This window comes from Scardinius erythrophthalmus (genome assembly GCF_964197995.2).
Source record: "Scardinius erythrophthalmus genome assembly, chromosome: 22".
Lineage (NCBI taxonomy): Eukaryota > Metazoa > Chordata > Actinopteri > Cypriniformes > Leuciscidae > Scardinius > Scardinius erythrophthalmus.
The window spans coordinates 24,096,333-24,117,475 of record NC_138242.1 but is presented as its reverse complement, the minus strand read 5'-3'; the positions used below and the strand labels follow the sequence as shown (position 1 = coordinate 24,117,475).

The 21,143-nt window shown below is 36.8% G+C and overlaps 2 protein-coding genes across 4 annotated transcripts; one reads left to right on the top strand and one right to left on the bottom strand.

Annotated features, from left to right (window-relative positions):
- Window positions 1-805: 805 nt before the first annotated feature.
- LOC308682660 (polyhomeotic homolog 3) lies at window positions 806-14,704 on the bottom strand. 2 transcript variants are annotated; one of them, XM_081352521.1, is made up of 14 exons: window positions 14,598-14,704; window positions 11,828-12,031; window positions 10,540-10,629; window positions 10,274-10,423; window positions 9,627-9,743; window positions 8,655-8,895; window positions 7,131-7,966; window positions 5,939-6,098; window positions 5,294-5,544; window positions 4,883-5,021; window positions 3,963-4,077; window positions 2,803-2,899; window positions 2,459-2,729; window positions 806-1,861 (listed from the first exon to the last, which is right to left on the bottom strand). In XM_081352521.1, the coding sequence occupies exons 2-14, from the start codon at window positions 12,002-12,004 to the stop codon at window positions 1,701-1,703; spliced, it is 2,805 nt and encodes a 934-aa protein (XP_081208647.1). In that variant the 5' UTR covers window positions 12,005-12,031; window positions 14,598-14,704; the 3' UTR covers window positions 806-1,700. The 2 variants fall into 2 exon arrangements, with proteins under 2 accessions (XP_081208647.1, XP_081208648.1); XM_081352522.1 differs by lacking the exon at window positions 9,627-9,743.
- Window positions 14,705-15,955: 1,251 nt separating this feature from the next.
- Window positions 15,956-19,516, top strand: LOC308682659 (uncharacterized protein; the record flags this gene model as incomplete). Of its 2 annotated transcripts, XM_081352519.1 has the most annotated exons (5): window positions 15,956-16,534; window positions 16,699-16,757; window positions 17,331-17,414; window positions 18,665-18,738; window positions 18,828-19,516. In XM_081352519.1, the coding sequence occupies 5 exons, from the start codon at window positions 16,239-16,241 to the stop codon at window positions 18,843-18,845; spliced, it is 531 nt and encodes a 176-aa protein (XP_081208645.1). The 2 variants fall into 2 exon arrangements, with proteins under 2 accessions (XP_081208645.1, XP_081208646.1); XM_081352520.1 differs by lacking the exon at window positions 18,828-19,516 and having other exon boundaries at window positions 16,239-16,534; window positions 18,665-18,744.
- Between the last annotated feature and the right edge of the window lie 1,627 nt (window positions 19,517-21,143).

Below are 21,143 nucleotides of genomic sequence, written 5' to 3'. Positions count from 1 at the left end.
GTGATAGTATTTTACAAATTACTATAGAACTTTGTGTCAACCATAACGACGCTTTCTGATCAAGTATGTAATTTAATTTTGGGTGTGAATGCCATCTAGTGGGTTAGATGGTAAGCTGTCCAAAACATTTTTTGACATCATGAACATATCTGGGCGGTGAAAATCAGAGAAAATCTGGCTAAATCAGAGAAAACAACATCCAGCATGAATATCTGATCTACAATAATTGTTGTTAATGTTTTTCTTTTTCGTTTCTTTTCTTCAAGAATTAAAAAAATAAAAAATTTGTGATCTACAATATCATCTACATACATCATATATATATACATTATACAAGTTTGGGGTCAGTAAGATGTTTTAAATTATTATTAATTTTTAATGTAATTTGTTCCTGTAGTCACAAAGCTGAATTTTGAGTCGTCATTACTCTCTTTAGTCTTCAGTGTCACATAATCCTTCAGAAATAAAAATAAGAAAATTGCTAGAAAATCTATTTCAAATAAACTTTGTTCTTACCTAAAAAGGTATCAATTTCCACAAAAATATTCAGCAGCACAACTGTTTTCAACATAAGATGTTTTCTTGAGCAAATCATATTATTTTGTAACAATGTAGAAGTCTTTACTGTAATTTGTAATCAATTTAATGTGCCTTTGCTGAATAAAAGTATTAAATCTTTTGAACGGTAGTGTACATAACCCACAAAGTTGGGTAAGCCACACTGCCACCTGCAAAAGCACAAAGAGAGAGAGAGAGAGAGAGAGAAAAAAAAGAAACTGAACAATAAATGACCAATTCAAGGTTTCATAACAAAATGTAGTTGGTTTAATTAAATAATCAAAAGTGGCACAAGAAAGGTAATGTAACAATGAGAAACAACACTTGATGACACAATCTAGCACATAGTTTGCCTCAGCAAAATGCCTACAGTAGTTTCATAAGGTCTCATAAAAAAGGCACCTTTTCACTTCCTTGATTGAAAACGATTGCCTTTGGATACCTTCTTCTTATCTTATTCTTTGACAGTTTGTCTGATTTACACAGTACCACTGCGGAGATTTCACAAAATGTCATTTATGTCAGTATCTCAAACGTCATTTAAAAATGCTTATAAACTTGAAATGAATCGCATTTGTACTTTCTAGAGCCTTAGAAGACAAATATATTAAATATTACAAATCCTTCACAAAACATTTTTTTTAAATTTATACACACAGAACACTGCATTGTTATACATGTATACATGGTATGGAATACGATAGGAAAATATATACATTGGGACATGCACACAATAACAGCACTTCCGTTCTTGTCGAACCTCTCCGCACTGACACAGGAAGTGATCTCCTTTGCTCTCAGTCAAAAATATAAAATCATTGACCCTGATCATGATTACCCATACAAAAAAGGAGATGCTAACAGTTCCCTCCTACTGCGATTAAATATACATCCTGTAAAACGCTCACAGACTGAGACCATTATATTGCTACCATGCTTTCAGACAGAGGCTAAGTTTACAAGAACTGTAAGGTTTTGCTAGTTTAGTTCAAGCAAATACATGTAAGCTTTTTCATAACAATGAAATTATCGCATAAATCTCTGAAGATTAAAGTGCACAAAATGGCTCTATTCTATTGGCAAGTGCTCTTATGGTCCACAAGGATATACCTAGCTTCTGTTGTGTCTCAGTTTCATTCTCTTTATCTTCCACCTTCTTTCAGGGAGTTGATGCGGGCGCATATTTTGAGAGCAGGGCCGAGTTTGACATTCAAGGCGCTCATCAAATGGTCTTCGGTCAGCAGAAGCAAGGCCTGCCCGTCTATCTCTTGGGCTCTGAAAGATTCTGCAATGTCTTGACACCCTGAGACAATTTAGATGGGGTTAAAAACAGTAGTATTCAAATAAAAATAAATAAAAAAGTCATATATATATATCATAATTTGTCAAGACAAACTTTGATGTTGGCCTGAGAATGCCTGACAGACAGACAGACAGACAGACAGACAGACAGACAGACAGACAGGCAGACAGACAGGCAGACAGACAGGCAGACAGACAGACAGACAGACAGACAGACAGACAGACAGACAGACAGACAGACAGACAGACAGACAGAAAGATAGATAGAAAGACAGACAGACAGACAGACAGACAGACAGACAGACAGACAGACAGACAGACAGACAGACAGACAGACAGACAGACAGACAGACAGACAGACAGACAGACAGACAGACAGACAGACAGATAGATAGATAGATAGATAGATAGATAGATAGATAGATAGATAGATAGATAGATAGATAGATAGATAGATAGATAGATAGATAGATAGATAGATAGATAGATAGATAGATAGATAGATACATAGATACATAGATAGATAGATAGATAGATAGATAGATAGATAGATAGATAGATAGATAGATAGATGGCACTTCACAGTGTTACTTTTTACCTGGTAAATTAGATATAAAGCTTGACACTTGATCCACCGACCACTGTGCTGGTTTTGGGTAAGGGGAGACATCTGTGGGAGACACAGGGTCTATGGGTGAGGTGGGAGCACTTCTCGTCTCCTCCACCGTTTGTCTGACTCTAATCTCTCTCTCCCGTTCCTGTTCCGTGTGCCTGCGGAGCCTGGTCTTCATCGGAGCGGCCGTCCCGTCTTCCCCCTCATGTGGAGGCTGTTGAAGGATTCTCCACTGCTCCGTGGTCCCATGTTTGGCCTAGGCGGGAGTAGAGTTTAGTAATGCTCACAGAACACAAACGTGCACATTGTTTTACAGGCCTTGGACGAACCTGGTGGAAATTTTCCTCTGCGCCATTGAGCTCAGATCGATGGCCCCCCTCGCTCACACAGCGCCTCAGCGCACGGAAACGTTTGGTGTAACTGAACCTGCAAAAAGGTACATAGAGGTAAACAAAGGTTGTCTTTAAAGTCAACCCAACACACTGACCAAAATCAGCCTTGCAGCTCATAATGTGTGTCATGGGTTGATGTTTATCACAAACCATGACCACATCCTGTCACAGTGTGTATGTGTAAGAGTGTGAGTCTTTTTAGGACAATGCTAGTGACTAGCTTTGAGTGCATGACTCACTATTCAAACTTGCTATATACAGTGGCCCTAAAAGTATATGAACACTGTTGCACACTTAAAAAATTATGAAAGTCATTGCATTAGATACAATACATAAAACCAAGCGGCATATGCAAATAAATGATGCAGCTTTTCTCGGTACTAACTTCATTTAGTCATTTTGCGATGACCAGGTGGTGTCATTTTTAGTGTATGTATGAAGTCAGTTCCTCAAGTTCACAAGTTTCAGGTGTCCTAGTACAGTAACCACAGATGTAGTTCACCACATTACCTATAAGTATGTTCCATTTGACAACCAGATAACCAGAACAGTTACATATACATATATATATATATATATATGTGTGTGTGTGTGTAACTGTGTGTATATATATATATATATATATATATATATATATATATATATATATATATATATATATAAAGAGAGAGAGAGAGAGAGCTTATCATTTAAAACCGTATTTTTGTTTTTCTTTGTTCTTTATTTCTTTAAATATTTGTTACAAAATGCAATGCTATTCATATACTTTAATGTGTCTAAACACTTTTTGCGGCCACTGTAAACATTCTGATGGAAATACCCTTTTCAACACCACACAAAATATCTGTTTGAGTCAATTAGTCATGCACACCTAGTTATTCTTAAAGTAAACTCTTGATACATGCAGGAAATCATGCTCAGGCCCTTCCAGTTGTGGTTTCTGACATCACCAAGCAAGAGAGACATTTGCAATGGTGTTGATGGAGTGGTTGTATGTGCATAGAATACAATTTAGGCACCAATTCATTGTGCCAGCCATACTAACAGGTTGCTTATTTTACTCTATCAATGTGGTATATCAAGTAAGGGAGGTGTACCTCTTGGCACAGGATTTGGAGCAGAAACGCTTGGAGCGTGGGAATGTTTGGGCGGTGCCTTTCCTCTTGCAAAATTGGCACTGCAAAACAAGCTTGTGGGCCCGTACGATACCATCTTCAGTGAGAAACAAGATGGAGGAAAACAGATTTTATATTTACACAAAATCCTGCAAAAATATTGTTTCAGTTTAAAGCCTTGTGTGCTATTATGCTAATCCTGCAATATTCTGATCCAAAACCTTGTGTCCTAAATGATGTACTATACACTATGCACTCAACCGTATGAATTTTATAATGTTATTTTGTCATGCAATATCAGAATCTAACAGCCCAGCCCCCTCTGCTACATAAAGCTTTGAGTACATGAAGTGTCCAACCTTCCACAGTTTGTTTGATCAGTTAGGTTGTTATCATCCGGGTATTTAAAGTACACTTTTTTTGGGAGGATTTTCAGTGTAAACACACTACTCACACTATTTATACCACAAAATGGCATAGAATAGTGCATAAGTACGCAAATTAGGACACAACTCTTTTCTAAATGCTAAACTATTTTGATCCAGGAACTTGTGTGCGGCTATGCTAATGCTGCAATATTTAGATACAAGTGCTTTGATGCTAATGCTGAAATATTCTGATCCAAAATCTTGTGTGTCGCTATGCTAATGCTGCAATTTTTAAGTATAAAAATGCAAAGCACACACAAATATTTTTTTTTTTTTTTTAGTCCATTCCATTATTATATGAAAGATCTGGAACAGGCCAATGGTGTCTTGCTTGTGATGTGGTCCTTGATGGTTTTGCTAATTTTACAAATCCCTAAACGAGGCAGCCATAAGTTGTTTAGTTAAAGATTACATGGCATTTTTTGTAATAAAAGATGCTGCAATAAACCTGAAAAAGAAGTGTGTTTTACTTACTGTTTGTAACCAAATCCTCATCATCTGAGTCTGTGGAGTCTTCTGGAGGTTCTGAACTAGAAGGGATGAGTTCTGCTTCCCTCACCCCATTCACCCCAGACTCCTGGACAGGACCCACCATCAGAGATGACCTGCTCACCTGTGGGATTCAGAAGATTGTATTTAATTCAAGGGATCACATAATTTTGTATTTTTCTATATTTTAAAATTTTCAGCATCATTACTCCAGTATCACATGATCCTTCAGAAATCATTCTAATATGTAGATTTGCTGCTCAATAAACATTTATCATTATCAATGTTGAAAACAGTTGTGCTGCTTAATATTTTTGCATGATACATATTTCCAGAATTCTTTGATGAATACAAAGATATGGTATTCAGGTAGCGGTTGATAGATGTTTTGTTTACCGGGAATGGCTCCAGTCCCTCCTGTATGATAAATCCTTCCACCAGGTGTGTTAGAACCAAAGGTTTGGCCGCTCCTGAAGGTTGCTGGACCTCTGTGGGTATCATCTGACTGATGGTGGGAGGCTGAACCGGTGGTCTGTCCGGCACAGGGAGAAACTTTGGAGGAAAGCAGATGTCCACAGGAGACATATCTAACGGCTGAGTCATGGAGGACTGGATGGGTGACATGTCAGAGGAGAGGCTGGAGATTGCTAGAAAAAAATGAAGACAGTTATGATATTACCAACAGCGTCTATAAATGCTCCTTCATATCTCAAGACACTTTATGGAGTTCTTAGTTATAAAAGCACCAACTTTCTCAGATGTTTCTCCTAACACATTCAGATAAATTGGACAAATTTGAGTTTGAGTTTATATTGAAGTAACTGAATTTATTTCCCTAACCCTAACTAACACTAACCTCTTCTGAAACTGTACAACTGTGTCTACATGTGAGACAATTAGGTTATTTCTCAGGAGAAACATCTGAAGAGCATTAGACTTGAGCAGAAATATCCATTTAATCTGACAGTTGTCTAGAAATGTTAAAATTACTTGAAAACATTTGTGATATTTCTTTTATACAGATGATAAGTGACTGTGTACCTGAGTGATTGTCTGACTGGGTGGACATTTCCTCACACTGGTCATCTTTCTCAGCCGACCATGGTGCGACTGAAGGCGACAGTGTCTCATTCTTCTGTGACGTCTTCATTTGGCTGTCAGTCCTCGAATCCTCTGTGTAGACTGTCATCTTACTCAAGACCTGAAATGCAGAGATGTCAAAATAAAGTAAAAGTAAAACAGTGTTACTGTAGTAGCATCATTAATATACTATTATAGTTTAGTTCATATTTCAAATTCTTTTTGACTTCCATTGTATTCTTTTTTCTACTTTGGAAGTCAATGACTACTGTCAACTTTTTGATTACCAACATTCTTTAAAATATCTTATTTTGTGTTCAGCAGAAGAAAGAAACTCATACAAGTTTGGAACAACACTAAGGTGAGTAAATGATTACAAAATTTTCATTTTTGGGTGAACTATCCCTTTAGCGTTTATTTTATAACGAAATAACAAAAATGGGTCCCACTTTATATTAAGTGGCTTTAAGTACTATGTACTTACATTGAAATTAATAATTTGATACAATGTACTTATTGTGTAACTACATGTTTTTACATTGTACTTACATTTGAAAAACTCCTGCATGTAATTACAGCTCTAATTAATTTATGTAATTACATTTGTAATTACACAGTTGACCCTTCCCTTACACCTTAAACCTACCCAATCCACCACACCTGTCCCTAACCTTACCTGTATCACACCTCAATAGCAGCAAAAGTGTTTTACAATACAACATGAACACAATAAGTACATTGTACTTATTTTCTGATGTAAGTACATAGTACTTAACGCCACTTAATATCAAGTGGGACCCAAAAATGTAACGGAAATGTTTTTTATGGTTTTAGTTTTCGTTAACTAAAATAACCCTGGTGAAAAAAGTAATGAATAATGACAGACTGATATATAGGCCATGAGTATTAATCAGAACATATGTGGCATTTTGAGATTATGGGTATTGAAAGATAACTTCCTCTTGTATCATTTCCAATTTTGAGCAAATTTCAAGTAAAATAACTGTTCAATTTCATCAATTTGTCTATGCTTGATTTGCCATCATTAAATTGTCTTTTATATATGTCTATCTTGTTCTTTAGATATATCAGCCATTGAATAACCCATATTGGCCAAGATGTTTGAGTGAACATGCACTGTGCTTCTTCTAACCTTCTCTGAAGTTTCACTTGACGGCTGATCTACGGAAACAGCCTGGGGGATTTTCTTTTGGGGTGCTGGACATTTCAGATCTTGAGGAGTCTGGTCTGGTACATCCTTCTCCTTCTGTTCTTCCTTTCTGTCTTTTGAGTCTTTTAACGTCTGGGCCGTTTGCGTGGGGCTCTGTGAGGTCAAAGGGGATTGTGGTGGCGCGAGAATGCTGCTGGTGGACACCAGGGGCAGCACTGGAGAAGGAGGAGACGCCCTTTGAGGAGACGCCAGCGGAGGGGTGGTGATGAGAGGTGTGGCCGCTGTGGTTTGTCTGGAGGGTGACAGCTGCACCAGCTGTGGGCATGGGTTTGTAGTCCGTAGCGGCTGGGCAGGGCACTCTGGTTTAGAGAGCACAGGCAAGACGAGCGGCTTCGATTGGATGAGATCGTGGGGCGGGGACACAGAGGGTGTTTTTGATTGGCCGTTGGTGCACTGGGCAGATGCAGAGGACAACGCGATCCTCAGCAGCTGTTTTGTGGCCAGTAAGGATCCACCGGGTGAGGAAGACCTCAAGGGCAAAGTCAGGGTAGGGGGTGTGAGGTGAGACCTCGCAGGGGAAGGAACTGTGATGGGCACTGAAGCGCTCTGCGCCGACATGCTTGGCGATGGCTGGGTGGACGGGCAGCGCTTTAACTCTGGAAGAGGCTTCTTTGGTGTGGCGGGGGGTGAGTTGGGGGGTGTATGCCTCTGATTGAAGGGGTGCTGGGGGATGCTGATCTGGCTGTGGGGCCTCTTGAGACCACTGCTGTTTAGCTTCTGTTTTGCTAAGGCGTGGGCCTGTGCAGGTGCGTACAGGGCTGGAGAAAAAATAAAAAATAAGAAAAATATTCGCAATTCAGCTTTTTATTCCAACATATCTCTTCAACATGGGCTTTCATGTCCTACATATTTATAAAAAAAGGTCTCTTTTTCTGCATTTATTTGTTATAACATTAATATTGTGAAATGTTATTGTATTTTTTTTTAAATAACTGTTTTCTATTTTAATTAGTGCTGTCAAATCGATTACTGGCGATTAATCACATCAAACATAAATAAGTCTTTGTTTACATGATATAAGTGTATATATTATTATATTTATATATTAATATAATACATGTTATAAATATGTCTTTGCGTGTGTGCACTTACAGTGTATATACACACACACACACACATATATATATATATATATATATATATATAGACTGTATATAATATACAAACACATATTATGTAAACAAAAACTTTTATTTAAGATGTGGATTCTTTTCCCCAGTATTCTGTGATGAATAGAAAGTTCAGCAGAACAGCATTTATTGTCTTTTGTAACAATATACATGTCCCTTTTGATTCATTAAATGTGTTCTTGCTGAATAAAAGTATTCATTAAAAAATATCCAATATATATCCAAACAATATCCCAAACTTTTTTGAATATGTTTTTTTTAAATGTGATTCAAATATTTGCATTATGTAGAGAGAGATACGTATGTGGCTGCTTACATGGAGGTGGAACCGTAAGATGGCGAACAGGTGTTGCTTTCGTTTGAGCTGTTGGGCTTTCTGTCTTAGTTGCTCCCTCTTTCCCTGGAGCATTCGCTGGCTGGCTGGCTCTCAGAAGGAAGTTTGATAATCTTGGGCATGAAAGCGGAGGGGGTTGGCTTGACGTTGTGGGTTTCAATGGTAAGTTCGGAGGAATGGTAAGGGTGCCAGGTAGAGGTGGACGGAGAGTCAGACTCTGGAGCTGAAGAACAGAACAGAACAGAACAGAATGAGAGAGATATTGATGCCATACATTTGGAAAAACACCACATGCAGCATAAGCTAGATAAACAAAGATTTAAAACATCAGAAAAACATAAAATATTTTCTTGTCTTTTGTTTTTGCGGTTATGTTACATGAAATTTACATCGAAAAAAGGTATAGTTCACCTACAAATGAAAAATTTGTCATAATTTACTCTCTCATGTCGCTCCAAACCTTTCTTCAGTGTAAGGCGATATTTAGCAAAATGTCTGAGTTCCTCTTTCCATATTTTCAAAATGACAAAAAAACTAATTGAAGATAATATTCTTACAAAGTCTTATAGAAGTCATGCGAAAGTTTTGTAATAAAAGAAAAAGCCAACCAAACTCAATGACGTCAAACATGAAACGCTATACGAAATGACACATTAATGTGCCATTTTTATTGTCAATAAAGTGAATGAGATTTGAGAGCTGTTGCGGAGGGGAAGATTTTCAAAAAATAATAATCTCAAAATTGTTTGGACCTTGTAACCATTAGTCTGCATTCGTTTTCACAGTATAGTATGAAACGTTTCAGAGATTCTCCTAAATTTTCGTTTTGTGTTGCATGGAAGAAAGTAAGTTCAGGGTGAAGTAAAAGACAAAATTTCATTTTTGAGTGAACTATCCCTTTAAATTCAGTAGACCAGATGCCTCTATCACATGACCATACATAATCGAGCTCACCTGTGTGGAAGGAAATCGAGGTGAGGAAGAGGAAGGGGTGGAGGAAGAGGAGGAGAAGGAAGAGGAGGAGGAGGAGAGGGCAGGTACATCAGGCCGCACAGCAGACGTTAGAATCAACTGCCAGATGGCAAGCACAGAAAAAGAGAAAAATGAAAGAGAGAAAGAAAAAGAGAGAAGCTAAAAAGATAAAGAAAAAGTCCCAGTGGTGCAAAATAGAAGGCTGTTATTTCCTGCCTGTTGTGCTTGTGCTGTGTAGGTGTGATGGTGAACTTCACAGCACACTGAAAAGCTTTTGATGTGGTCGAGTAAAATCTGTCCTCATCAGAAACATGCAAGCATGCATTGAGTGCAGACCTCTAGACACTAACCCTCCATTTGTTCAAGCCAACATACCAGGCTGGTCACAACAGACCATGAGCTGAAAGTAATACAACCTGTAGACACCAATTATGTGTGCACAGCACATACATGCTTCACTCTGAAGCAGATTTAAGCAATAAATACTTCAGCATTCACTAAGAGTCGAGAAACCGGCAAAGTTTCCATCTGTAAGTGTGAAAGGGGGCATGGCGTCTGGGTAAAAAGACGTTTAAAGTGCATGTGAACATCTTAAGATCTGCAGAACAGGACGTGACAGGTTGCATTACCATCTGGGCCCTCAGGAGCATCTGAGCCTGACTCGGATTCGGGCTCTTCCCCAGAAGCAGAGCTTGAGGGGAAATCTTACGGGTGGCCGTAGCAGCAATCGGATTATGACTTCCTCTTACAAGAGGAGTTGATCCAGCAGGAAGAGAAACCTGATGGTTAAGAAATGGATGAAATCAGTGGAAGTTAAACCATAAATGTCATGACAGCACCTATAAAATGAGCATCATTTTTGAGAGCAGGTGCTTCTATGTTGTGGCACACACACCGTTTTCGGGGTCTGCTGCGAAGATGAAGCTTGGCTGAGTCTCTCACTAGGTGAAAAGGAAGGTGCCAGTCGGTCCCCAGACAGATTGACCTTCAGGAAGAGATGGAAGTTATGGTTACAGAAGAAAGTGGTTCATTATATTGCGAGAAGATTAAAAACAATAGTTACAAACAGTACTCTAAAATGTTATAGTATAATATAATATATATTATATTGGACACATTTCTGGTCATTTCTACAGTTACTCATGAGAAAGTAGATTATTACTTTTTATGATTGTCAGTTGATTCAAACAATGAATCATGTTCTCTGCGTTCACATGAATTAACTGAATTGTTCCTGTACTTATATACATTTCCTTTCCAAATGTGGATTCTGAATAATACATAAAATATATTTCCTCACCAACCTGTAATCATCGGTAACCAAAAAGTTGATTGAACACATTGACTTCTATAGTATTTTCTTTCCTACTATGGAAGTCAATGGGACTCGACAACTGTCTGGTTAACGACATTCTTCAAAATATCTTCCTTTGTGTTCAGCAGAGGAAAGAAATTCATACAGGTTTGAAACCACTTGAGGGTGAGTAAATGATGACAGAATTTCCACTGTTCCTTTGAGGATCATATTTCAAACCAGAATTTCCATTTAAACGTGTAATTTACATATAGTGAAATAATTGTCAATGAAAATGACAGGATAGTGATCAAAACATTTAATAGATATACATATAAATGCTTGTTCTGATCTTAATCATCAGGTCTCAAACTGAAGTAAACACAGACACCCTGTGGTAAAATAATCTTGCACGGTCTGTTTGGGTTGGAATAATTTCACGTTTACGTAATGAAACTTCACGTTCCATTGAGTATGGAAAATTCTGTACACAGCAATAATCAGAATATCTCTTGTCCTGTCTCTGAAAATGGCTGTATTTTCAAATCTTCTTGCGGTCAATCATTTTAAGTGCCGTTTTGTCAACTTGATGACTACATTCATAAGCTGAAACTAGCGAGCCGCAATATTTAAACATATTGGAAGTACGTCACAAAGTTTAGTGAAAGTAGTCAATTAATAGATTATATTTGAATGTTTATTATTATATTTCAAAAGCATTTATAATCAAAAGCATATATTAATTGGATTATTTTTCTTCTTCTTGTGTTTAAAATTAATATTCAAGTATATATATACAATTTTAACACATGCAATTGGTAAAAAGGGTCAACTCTGTGACAATTGGGAGAAGTGATCAAAAAATTTAGCATGGTTTGAACAAATATACCTGCACCACTTTTCTGTTGGTGGGGGTGGGTTGATTGTGGAAGGTGGTTACAGTTGTGAGTGCAGGGGGAGTTTTCGGTGTGCCATTGGCCTGATGGGAAGGGTTCACCGCTGTGGTGGTCGTGGTGTTGACTGTGCTCTTTGCAGGTTCTGCTTTAGTTTGTGGCTCCTTGTCCATTGTTCCAGAGAATCTGGACACACGAAGCTGAAATAAAGTCGATCGTAAATATGTACATGTGTACCAAAATTCTAACACAAGATATCAATCTTGAGGTCAACTGTCCATTTGTAAAATCTGCTTCCTAGTGCAATTGACTGTAGTATATTTCCTAAAGTGCATACAGTATGTAACCCACAGGCAGTTCCCTTGTCTAGAGACTCAAGCTAAACATGCAAATTTCCAACAGTTTCCTTGTATTTGCTTACAGGGCCTGTCTTCCGACCTTATGTAAGATGAAACTTAAGTCAATCAAACAGTTTGAAACAAACTCTGCTTATGCACAAGAAAGAAGGGTAGCACATGACTGATGTGGAAACTGAAAAACTTGTAGAGGTCTACTGAGTTTCACTAATCGATGACCGGAGAGAGTGGAGGCAGAACGGTTGACAATAATAATTGTGTTTTAATAAGTAAATCAGCATGCACCACCATACCCACGATTAAACCTACACTATATTAAACAAGAAAAACATTATGCATATAGGTATTCGTGGTCTTCCCTTTTCTAGTTATAATTTTTCTGTGTGCTAAGGAAAATGAATGAGCTAAATAAATGATAACAGCACATATATTTAGAGATTCGATTTATTTTATGTGGCTTCATTTATACGTTGAATCTGTTGATTCAGAAAACCAAGTTGCATGTGAGTCAAAATTTTACACTGTTTTAGTTCTAGCTGAATTTTTCTATCAGGAAATAAATCTCAAATCATACTAATTAGTGGGATCTTTTAAATTAACCAAATTAATAGTGCAATTATAGTTCTGTATGTGCTGCTATTGTATGCTATATATACAGTATTTATAGTAGAACTGATAATCCCACATTAAATATGCGCAATTTCAGAATGGAACTATCAGACTGTCAGAACTGTGAATTTAAGTTCTGAATTTATTTACCTGCAGAAATAAATGCTGAAACTGAACAACAGAGTATGGAATCTAACATCTGATCATTATAGCCACTGAAATAGCCTACGTTATAAAAAACATAATTTTAACTGGAAAAGAATGTAAAGTGTTCCAGCTAAAACCATGTTAATTGGTTAACTCAACTGTAAGTTACCTTTTAAATGATGATAAAAATTAGGCCGGCCTATATCAAAGTGTAAAAGACGATACATGAAAGTTTATTTTGAAACGTGAGGAAATTATCTTATAATTTATAGAGAAAATGTATAAGCTATTCTTTTATCTATCTTTTAACAGTAAAATAATGTTAAAATTACATTTTTTTAATATGTAAAATGTACAAATCACCTTTTGAGGGAAATTTAACGGGAAAAGCAACATCTCAGAAGTTCATGTAAAAACACATGACATTTGTTTGGATTTTATAAAAAAAAAGTTAGTTTCTTTTATCGTTGTTATAAGTTATATACATTATGGTGTTTTATTTTACTTTAATTGTATTATTTTAATGTAATCTGATTGGTGTTTGTGTGGGTAATTGTGATCTTTCTGACCTCAGATGCTTGATAGGTCAAATAGCTCACATATGTTGGCATATTAACAGTACATCGTTTAATAATATGTACAGTAAGGAAGAATAAAATACACAATCACCAAAACATCTCCCTCAATGCTTGTAATATCATCATTGTAATTTGACGGTTAAATTCTGGAAACACACAGCTGCCAGTTTATTATTATCATTATTTTACCTTGAATTTGACCAAAAATGTACAGTGTATTATTATTACTACTACTCACACCAGGCCGCAGCTGAACAAAAATGAGGAATCTGAGCATTTCTGCCTAAAACAAGACATATCGGCTACATTAATAATGTGAAATCGCGCCATGCCTACGCCGTGAAGACGAGAGTAATGCGCTGCCCTTTGTTTCATACGAGCCATAGAAATAAAAATCCCGAGAGCAAAAGCATTCGTATAGTTCTTGAACACCACGGCTGTCCGTGCAATAACTGTGAAACCTGAACGACATTAATGGACACATACCAGGAAGCGCCGCGCGCACAGGTGCCAGAATGCCACGCGCGTTTTCAATGTTTATGCGCGAGCCGCAGTCATTTGTGAATAAACACCCACTGTGATTCCCAAAAACCTCCCCGTATTTGTCATAACATTTCGACGGCCTGTAACGGAGAAGCTGAATTCGCAATAAAAAAACAAATGCATATGTCCAACAAAAAGCCCGCTGAATACGACTGTGTCTAGCAGAGTCGATGCATTTACGTCTAGTTCATTCCTCGGGTCATTATTTTGGTCATATATTGAAAATGGGCGTGTGTTCGTGCAGTGACAGCTAGAGCCCCCTGTACGTCCCCGAAGACCTGCACTTCCCTAAATGATGGCGTGGCGTGATATATATAAAAGCAGCTGCCTTTTATCGAGCACGCGAAATGCACACGGCTACAAATCAGCGTAACTTGCTGTGCATCGAAATACACAAAATGAAAGTCAAAAGGGAAAATGATGATGCTCTGTGCGCGAGCGTGCGCTCCTCCCTTCCAACCCAGCCGGTCGCAGACCTTTCCTAAACATCCGTCTTTTAACGTGTGATTAATGATCGTTCAAGGTAATCCTACCTGTCCGAAGTCAACGGGCTAGTTCTCCCATCACACACTGACCGTTTTCAGCGACTGCTACAATCCCGTCATGTCCTAATGCGTCAAAGTAAAAGTAGAGAGCGATAGAAATTCATCGGGGCGGTGAATGTTACAGCACCGCTTACAGTGTAGGAGGACCGTTCACGCTTCTGTCGTCGAAAAATACACGAGGAAATGTACCTACCTACACTTTGCAGAAGTAATAAAATGCATATTTGTCCGCATATCATAACCCAATTTTATTGTGTGCACGTGCATGTATATTGTCGCTTGACCATTGTAAAGCTAATACCATGCAAATAGGCTAATAGAGCTTCTTGAATCAATTAGCCTACTGAATCTGAGTAAATGACCACAGAGCTCTCTTTAATATTTTTTTTTTTTTTTACTTTTATTGACCCATTGATTAGGTCTATATTTTCATTTTTGAAAGTGGTTTTGTGGAAAGTGGAAGCCACTTGTTATAGCCTATATTTTGTTTTGGGGTGGTCGCTGTAAAAAAAAAAAAAGTTGGTTGCTTTAAAATTTTTGGTTAATTTGAAATAATAACAATAAAAAATAGTTAATACAATGAAGGAGATTGGTTTAATAAATAGAAACTCGGTATAGTATGTTATCTGAACCACAAGTTGATTTGACAAAAGATAAAAAGTTGTGATAACAAATCATGAATATATTTTTTTACAGTGTGGATTGAGGGTTGGAGACGTTCAGTTTCACCAACAACAAAAAAAGAGTTCGAGCACAGAGAAGTATTTGCGGGGGATGCAATTGTGATGCCCTCTGACACACTCAAGTTTCATGATCCTTCATATTGCATTTCACTGACTGCCTGTAAAATACATACAATAGCTAGGCCTAGAGGTCTACATACATTTTAAACCGCCTTGGCTTAAGTTTTTATCAACTTTATTTTAGAACATTAATAGAGCAGTCCATCGACACTCTTATTGTGCAACATTAGGCACGTATCAGGCTTCGTTTAGAATAGATTTATCTTTAGCCTTTTTTTTTCATTACGAAACAAGATTTTAGAAAAATATTATTATATTTAGCAAATATTTTGATATTAAACATTTTTTTTCCAATAGGCTATGTTTTCAGGAATCGCTTCCAACAGGGGTGGTAACCATAGCAACAGTATACACCTTCGATAGGCGAGCTACAAAACATAAATATACTGTGATTATATAGATTTTCACATCAACAATTTTTTTGTTTTCAAAAGTAAAAGAGATTCACTAAAAATCATGCATATCTATCTAATTATTATGAGCCTATTGTTAATTAGTAGTACTAGGCTAGTTGTAGTAAAATTGGTTACTATGGGATACCGAGGTCACCACAGTGTGCGCCTTGCGCGCTCATTATAATCGGATCACATGCACGCGGTTGCGCTGTTCACGGTTGTCCAGTGTCCACTAAACTTAACACGCACGGCTTTGATAATTTCTTATTTGAAGCTGATCCTTTTGAATGAAAATATCTGTTTGTTTTTTTCTTTCTGACTGAAACCGGTGCGTTCAAGAAAAAGTTTCTTTAACGGAATACGGAAATAGTCGGATAGGTGAGAGACAGATGAGAGGTTGACTGCCTCAATGTTAACTCTGTAACTTAAATATGCCGGACACGAGACTTATAAAACCGAAACCTGTTGAAACGAAACCTAAGCATCTGAACAAGAAAAGCAGTACAGCCGAAACAACACCTGCCGTCAGAAGCAGAGATGTCGGTGTCGGTCACCGCAAAAGGGCCTCAAGCTGCCCAAGATGTGTCACCGAATACAAACCCAAAGCGACGGAGAGAAGCACTAAAGCAATAAAGGAGAAACAGTCCGAGACTTCACCGAGGTCAAAACCTGCAACGTGTGCACCGAAGGAACAACCAAAATCACATTCTCTTTATGAAATCCACAGGTAGGAGGAATGCTTTACAGTGCCAGAGGCCCCAAAAAACATATGGTGGATCAGGTCTAATCCAAGCATCAGCATTAAACTCTGTAGTAAATAGTTGCCAAAAGTAAATCCTTTAGAGCTTGTTTTGTTTTGCTCACTGACTTGTTTTCTTTTTTGTATGGCAGTCAAAAAGCATTTACAGTATTTGCACCAAACCCAAAGAAAAGACAAGACATTCAGCAAAGTAAGTTGGGAATATGCTGTGCTTTAACATCTCTCATTTCCTTTTTATTTCTCACTGAATGGGTGATTTTTCAACTGGGGAACCTTTCAAACCCCTTGGATGATTTAAAAAACATTTTTCCAGTTAAATGAAAAATTATAGCATTCTTAATTGTGTCTTTAATTCATTATTGTAAAGAGTGCTTCTTTGTCTTTTCTTCCATTACTTTTTACTTCTGAATAATAGTGTCACAATTGAAGTATTGCAATTTACAATTTTTTTTTTCGGTTCAGTTGGTATTTGTTTACATTTTTTACAACAAATTGGAGATCTCTCCAATGATCCTATCCTCACACAATTTTAAAAGAAAGTAAAAATTTACTAGCCTATTTGTTGTAAATGTGGCCAACTGTCAGTTTTACTCTTACTTTAAAGTAGCAAGAGCACAATCATCCTTATAGGCTATTATACTGAATTAATTTGATGTTTTTGTAGGTAACACTATTTAAATATGTGATATTTCCTGTTTTTTAAGTTTTAAATGATAGGTTAAGTTGTCAACACTCACTGACTGAATGCTTGGCTGTTTAACAGAAGCAGAAGCAGAACTGGCAGCTCTGGAGGATCTGCGCTTGAGTCGGGCCATGGGTTACATTTCCATATCTCCTAGTACTGTGGGTGAGTCAATCACCAACCATGTCAGAAAACAAATATGTAAAGTCTGTTTGAAAGGATTCAAATAAAAAGAATGTGCCATCACCACTAGGGGGAGTTAACGTGCCTTTTGTTTATCTTCCTGGGACCCAGGAATAGATTTTTGTCCACTCTAGTGGACATTATATTTTAGTGAATTTCTCTGACACCATACATGTCGCATAGTTTCACTATGACAACAACTTCTCCTTGATCTTTAAAAATGACTGACATTAATTAAGTGATCAAATTTAGCACTTTTATGGAAATATGATAATATTTTGTAAATATCACCTTCAAATTGAATAAATCAACATCTCAGGAAAATGTAATGGGGTTTCAAATTAAAACATGACTTTCTGTTAAAAAACAGGGCATTGATTTTATACACTTAAATCATGTTTATCAGGCATTTCGAGAGACTAGTGAATAGGGAAAGAAATGCTATATCAATATTCCTATGAAATATTAGATATTATTATGAAAATGTTGCCAATTATTACACTTCTTTTTTCATTAAATGTTGCCCCAGGAACACATTAAAATGCTAATTAGATACAGTGTATGAAATGTATGGACATTTTACCCACATATTACATAAAGTAAATTGGTATGTCAGTTCATTCCATTATATGTTTCATAACAACATTTGTTTGAAACCTAATAAATGATTGGTGAATGAAAAAATATCCTATTTTTTTGCCTATACATGTCATTTCATGTCTTTTTTATTTTTTAAACAAACTGAGTGGTGTCCACTACAGTGGATATAGCATAACATATGATTAAAATCTATTTTGTCAAAAATGTTTTTTTTTCCTCCATTTGTTTCTCATGCTTTAAACAATGTAATGACATGGAACAAGTACTACATTCAAAGAAAGACATCAGGGGTGCATTTCCCAAAAGCAACTATATAATATAGATGCAAGTTCCCTTGTTACCAACCGAGTTCAACTGAATCAACTGACCATTGGCTTACGATGCTTTTGGGAAACTCATCCCAGGATAGGTCTTACACAATTGTAAAACCATTAATGAGTGTGGTAACTTACAAATACTAAACATCACAGACGATCCCTGGATTACCACATTTGACACAGTCAAGCAGTCAAACGCCCTATCAGACATTGGCTACATCTGTTTCTAGATGCATCAATTAGTAAATATAATCAATATTTTCATAGAAAATAATAATTCGTAGACTGGTTTAACCATGTCTACTATTTCCCCAGGTGGATGCCTAACTCTGGAAGAGGTCAGGGCAAAACAACAGCAAGAAATGCAAATCAAGAGAAGACAAAAGCAGGTATAAAACCCAAATTATATTCAGTGAAACAAAACTTCTCCATACATAACAAGCACAATATTCTCATGAATGCATTTTCCCCCTTTCAGGTTAAACATGTATTTTAGAAACTTCTTCAGTTGTGCAAGAATAAAGGTTAGAATACTGCCGACAACAGATGAACATTATTTAGTTTTTAATTTTAAAAGTGCAGCTAATTTCCATGGACTTCCTGATGTGACCTTATGTTCTAAATGTATATTGACCAAGTCTTTGTGAAATATACCTGTATGACTTTTAGGTTTATGATGTTGTTTTGAACTCTGGGCATTGTCATTGATTAGATGTGATGTAAATGCAAATACTCCCTAAAAGACAGTATACTGATTATGTATATTAAAATGACAGAATAATTTACAGAATATAATGATAGTGTGTTTGTTATATGCATGCAAACTAGACTAAAGTGTACAATTATTTTTATTTCTTTTAATGTCTTCAGTGACAAACACACATTGAGTTATTACAATTGTGAGGCACGGTGTAGTAATTCAGCTTAATTTGGTCTATTATTTCATGCAAGCGGTCCTCCTGGTGATCTGTTCCTTAGCAACAAGGATTTTTCTCTCTTTGTTTTGTCCTCTGTGTATATTCTGGGAGCCGTCTGCTTTGAAGGCTCCAAAAATACGAATCGGAGTCCTGTTGCTTGGCAAGGGGAGAGTGACAACATAATGAAAGGAAGACGATAGGTGAGGGCAAAGAAATTAATAAAAGAAATTATTAAATTCCCTGGTAAATTAATCTAGCCGATTGAGTCTCATTCCCTTCATCTATCAGGTGCAGCAGAATACAGTTTTTCCAACTATACTCTAATGCACTGTTCAGCAATGTTGTTTTTTTGGACACTTTTAATAACTTGTGTTTGCACTGCACATAATTCAGAAACCATGACTATATTGCTTTAAGGTACGGAAAGATATATATATATATAAAAAAAAGTTTTTTCTTTCTCTTTCTGGATAGATTGAATTACACTTGTTTTGCCTCCAGGTCTGCCACTTTATCTATTGCTTTTCAACCCTTTGCAACTTTCCAATTCCCTCTCAAAATAGCAGAGAAACTGTTGTTGTTTATTCCAGTGCTTTGAAAAGGTTTATCTGAGAGACTGGAAGTAATGAAAAGTAAAAGCCAAAGGCTTCAAAAGGACATTAAATTAGCCTCAGACTGAAGAAAAAAACACAAAATAGCTTTCCTGGAAAACACACACAGCGGCCAACTAGTGTTACAGATGTTTTCGTAATGTGACCCTTAAAATATTTACTTAAGGATCATAATTTTATGATGCTTATACATTCTTTCTTTCTAACACACAGTTGCACAAAAGTCTAACCGTTAGGGTGTTTCCTCTGAATTGAGTAATCCAGGCATAGGTCAGGGTGTGAATTTACAACATGTTAGCAGCTAAACTATAGAAATGCTAACTTTGACGCAAATGAAAGTCAAACTAGAGCCATTTGCCTTATGCTAATGTCCACATGGAAAAGGACACAAAGAAGAAAGGGAATGCAAATGGATGTCTGGAGGAATCATTACACAAAATGTAAACAGAAAGTAAAGATATACTTATGCTCAAATACAATATATCGAGTGATATTTTGGGGACCTGAATGGCCACTCCATTCATTCATAAAACCAACTTGTATCAAATATATATTTACTTAAAAAAAAGAAAGGATTTGGCATCAGCTGGTAAATACTGGAGGTTGGAGGTAAACAAAAGCACTTAATATTTACTTAGTACCAGCTGGTGAATGCTAAGCACTATGGCATAATGTGAAAATACATGATTTATGTAAACAAAGGCCAAAGGATGAATTAGCAACTTAGACTCTGTGTTAGTCACAGTAAATGATGCTGAAGGACAGGACTAAAATTAAAGATTGAACTAAATATACATAGACAATAGCTAAACAACCTATGATATGGATATGACGTACAATGATTTTAGAAAAATATTGCTAGCAATATAGAAAAAACTATTTGCAATCTAGTAAATGATTAAGAATAGGCTACGTTTTTAAAAATAATCACACAAGGAGACTATAGGGTTGGTTATCAGAATGGAAAGTTGTCACAAAGGCTATCTTAGAAACTATAAGCTTTAGAGTCAAAAGTCCATTTCCACTGTTCACAATAATTCTTGAATGTTTACAACATGTAAACCCTAGATCGCTAGTCAGACCTACTCTTGCTGCGGTTGCTATGACTAGCTGGTAGAGCCAGAATAGGAGCGACGGACTACAATTGGACAGTTCAGTAGTCATTCGGAGAGCTTAACCAATCAGTGATTAGGTTAAGGGCGGGGCTTATAGAAATGCTGGCAACGCCCCCCAGAGATAGGCAGACAGACTTCCTCCGCTAAATCA

Excerpts from the sequence above, each read along its gene's own strand:
- LOC308682660 (XM_081352521.1), bottom strand. The coding sequence starts at position 12,004 with ATGGACAAGGAGCCACAAACTAAAGCAGAACCTGCAAAGAGCACAGTC. Across the intron at positions 6,099-7,130 it reads CAAGTGAAACTTCAGAGAAG|GTCTTGAGTAAGATGACAGT; the intron begins GTTAGAAGAAGC and ends TCTGCATTTCAG. Across the intron at positions 5,545-5,938 it reads CCAGTCAGACAATCACTCAG|CAATCTCCAGCCTCTCCTCT; the intron begins GTACACAGTCAC and ends ATTTTTTTCTAG.